The sequence below is a fragment of the Camellia sinensis genome, chromosome 5 (genome assembly GCF_055761805.1).
Source record: "Camellia sinensis isolate YWXY chromosome 5, ASM5576180v1, whole genome shotgun sequence".
NCBI lineage: Eukaryota > Viridiplantae > Streptophyta > Magnoliopsida > Ericales > Theaceae > Camellia > Camellia sinensis.
In genome coordinates, this window is record NC_138965.1 from 182,209,714 (window position 1) to 182,213,081 (window position 3,368).

Below are 3,368 nucleotides of genomic sequence, written 5' to 3' on the forward strand. Positions count from 1 at the left end.
GAAGCGTTCCTTTAGATTGTGATACATCTTTGTATTGCTAGGGTGGACCGCAAACCTTGAGCTATAAGTTTCTTTCAATATTTTCGTCTTGAGTTCCGGAATGTCGGGTATATAGATTCGATTCTGAAATTTTAGCATCTTATTACTTATCGTGAAGTCAGGATCGGGCATGCTTCCTTGCTCGTCGTACTTATTCTTCAAAAGTTTATCTTCACATTAGTAGACTTTAATTTCTTCAATCAACGCGGGTTCTACGATTATGTTAGCGAGCAGTCCATTGATCCTGTGGGGAACGAGGGTACATGCCAAATTTTTGGTCATCTTTCGACTCAATGCGTCTGTTACCACGTTAGCTTTGCCTGGATGGTGATGGATCTCCACATCGTCGTCCTTCATAAATTCTAGCCAGTGTCGTCGCCTTATATTCAGTTCCTTCTGTGTAAACAGATATTTGAGACTCTTGTGATCTATGTAAATTTCGCAGGTTACTCCGTAGAGATAATGACGCCATATTTTAAGGGCAAAGATTAATGCGACTAATTCCAGATTGTGGTTAGTTGGCCGGAGGCATAAGCAATGACTTTCCCATTTTGCATAAGAACGCAACCCAAACCATTATATGAGGTATCGCTATAAATTACGAACTCTTCTGTTTCTGTGGGGAGTGTTAGTATAGAAGCCGTCACGAGTCTGTTTTTCAGTTCTTGGAAGCAATGTTCCTGCTTGTTCGTCTATTCGAAGGGTGTGTTTTTCTGAGTTAGCTGGGTCAAGGGTAATGTTATCTTCGAGAAGTCTTCCACGAAGCGCCGGTAATAGTCGGCTAGACCCAAAAAGCTTCAAATCTAGGATATGTTTGTGGGTCGTGGCCAATCCACGATTGTTGCAACCTTTTGGGAGTCAACTGAGATGCCATCTTTGTTAATAACGTGACTGAAGATGTGTATACTAATGATCCAAAATTCGTATTTCTTTAACTTGGCATAAAGCTTGTGATTACATAGTGTCTGTAGAACTCTTCACAAGTGGTGTTTATAATCTTTTGGCGATTTGGAGTATATGAAAATGTCGTCAAAGAAGACAATAATGAACTTGTCAAGATAGGGTTTGAACACTCGATTCATAAGGTCCATGAAGGTCGCTGGAGCATTAGTGACACCAAATGGCATGACGAGAAACTCGTAGTGCCCGTAACTGGTTTTGAAGGCAATCCTTTCGATGCTTTTCGTTTTGAATTTTAGTTGATAGTAGCTAGAACGCAAGTCAATTTTTCAGAATACTTGGGCGCCTTGCAATTGATCAAACAAGTCATCGATTCGTGGCAGAGGGTACCAATTTTTTATGGTGACTTTGTTTAGCTCTCGGTAATCAATGTATAATCTTATCGTGCCATCCTTTTTCTTTACGAATAGTACGGGAGCTCCCCAAGGTAAGGTACTAGGCCGAATGAAACCTTTGTCCAGTAGTTCCTAGAGTTGAGTCTTCAGCTTCTTTAATTCTGTCATGGACATGCGGTAAGGGACTTTTGAGATTAGTTGTGTACCAGGTTGGGTTTCAATGGTGAATTCGATTTCTCGCTCAACCAAGGTACCAGGTAGGACTTCAGGAAATACATCCGGGAATTCTTGAACCACAGGGATTACATCAAGTATGGGGGCTTCCTGTTGAGTATCGATCACATAACAAATACAACTACAACAACCTTTTCATAGATGCCGTCGAGCTGTCATGAAGGATATAACACATGGAGGGAGAGAGACTCCAGTTCCGTCAAATACAAGCTCGAGTTGGCTTGGTGACTGGAGGAAGACCTTTTTGGCTTCACAATTAATAAAGGCATGGTTAGCAGCTAACCAATCCATTCCTAAGATTACATCAAAGGTACTAATGCAGAGGGGAATCAAGTCTACACGTAAGGTTTCACCTTTTAAGGATACAGTAAAAGATTTGTACACATCAGCACTAAGGGCAAAATTACCAGAAGGAAAAGATATAGACAATACATATGCTAAGGGTTCGGGTGTTAATATTAACTTGGAAGTAAAGTCTGGTGCAACAAAATAATGAGTGGAACCAAAGTCAAAGAGAACATGAGGTAAGTGACCATAAACAGAAAGTGTACCTGACACAACATTCTCAGTAACTTCTGGGTTTCCAGGCACCAGGGCAAAAGCCTTTCCTTGGCATTTTTGGTCCTTCCACACTCGCGGGTTTTCGGATTGGTTCAGAGGGACCGGCTGTAGGATTGGCAAGCTTTGGACAATCTCTCAGCAAGTGGCCAACTTAGCTACATTTAAAGCATGCTCCTGTGTCTCAACAACATTGTCCCTAATGAGTTATTCCACAAGTAGAGCAAGTTGGAATGGTGCCACCTCAGGGATTGGTAGGACCTTGATTGCTTGAACTAGTTGAACTAGTTGTGCCCGTATTTACCCTCTTAGGAGGCTTGACATCGAGTCTTCTATTATCTATTTTCCAAAATTGTTTTCTTTAGCTTGGTTCCTCGAAGCGCAAAGCTTTAATCCATTTTTCTGCAATGCATGCTTGATCCACCACCTCTGCATAGGTTGGTAGTTTCAAAACCTCTAGCCTGTCCATGATTTCAGTATCCAATCCTGCTTCGAATTTCTTGGCTTTTCGAGCTTTGGTGGAGATGATGTATGTCGCAAATCGAGCCAGTTGCGTGAACTTGCTCCCATATTCGGCCACCGTCATGGTTCCTTGCCTTAGGTGTATGAATTCTATTGCCTTTTGTTCTTGCAACGAATCTGGAAAGTATTTTTCATAGAATACCTCCAAGAATCTTGCCCAAGTCCAAATATTTTCTTTCTCCAGGGTAAGAAGCCACCATTCTTGTGCATCGTTTTTGAAGGTAGATGTGGCGAAAGTCACCTTCTGTCTTTCTGTGCAAGATAGCGCGCGGAAAATTTTCTCCATATCTCTGACCCAAGCTTCTACCACCAGTGGATTCGTACTACCGGTAAATATAGTGGGTTTTAAGTCATGGAACTATTTTATTGTAGTTGGTTCTTCTTGTCGTTCAGGCAATTCGCTATTAATGTTGGTTTGTAGGGCTCGCAGAAAACTGGTAACTGCTCTTTCCATGATTTTCTCCATTGGGTCGGTACTGTTGACCGACAATCTAGTTCCATTTCCATCATTAGCCATTACTACAAGGTGAAAACGGTTAGTGGACTCCTATTTTTTTTTTGAACCACTCAGTATACATTTAATTATCTATGATTCACAAGATACTATAATAGTACATATCACAATATCATATCTATGATGCACAAGATACTATAACAGTACATATATCATTTTTACGTATGTAAAAGAAAATGTATTAGTACAACGTACTTAAACTACAG

General features: G+C 40.9%; 1 protein-coding gene across 1 annotated transcript; it reads right to left on the minus strand.

Moving 5' to 3' along the window:
- Positions 1-1,466: 1,466 nt before the first annotated feature.
- Positions 1,467-2,934, minus strand: LOC145791925 (uncharacterized). Its single transcript, XM_082872379.1, has 3 exons — positions 2,554-2,934; positions 1,758-2,234; positions 1,467-1,658 (listed from the first exon to the last, which is right to left on the minus strand). Exons 1-3 carry the CDS (start codon positions 2,932-2,934, stop codon positions 1,467-1,469), a joined length of 1,050 nt encoding a protein of 349 aa, XP_082728505.1.
- Between the last annotated feature and the right edge of the window lie 434 nt (positions 2,935-3,368).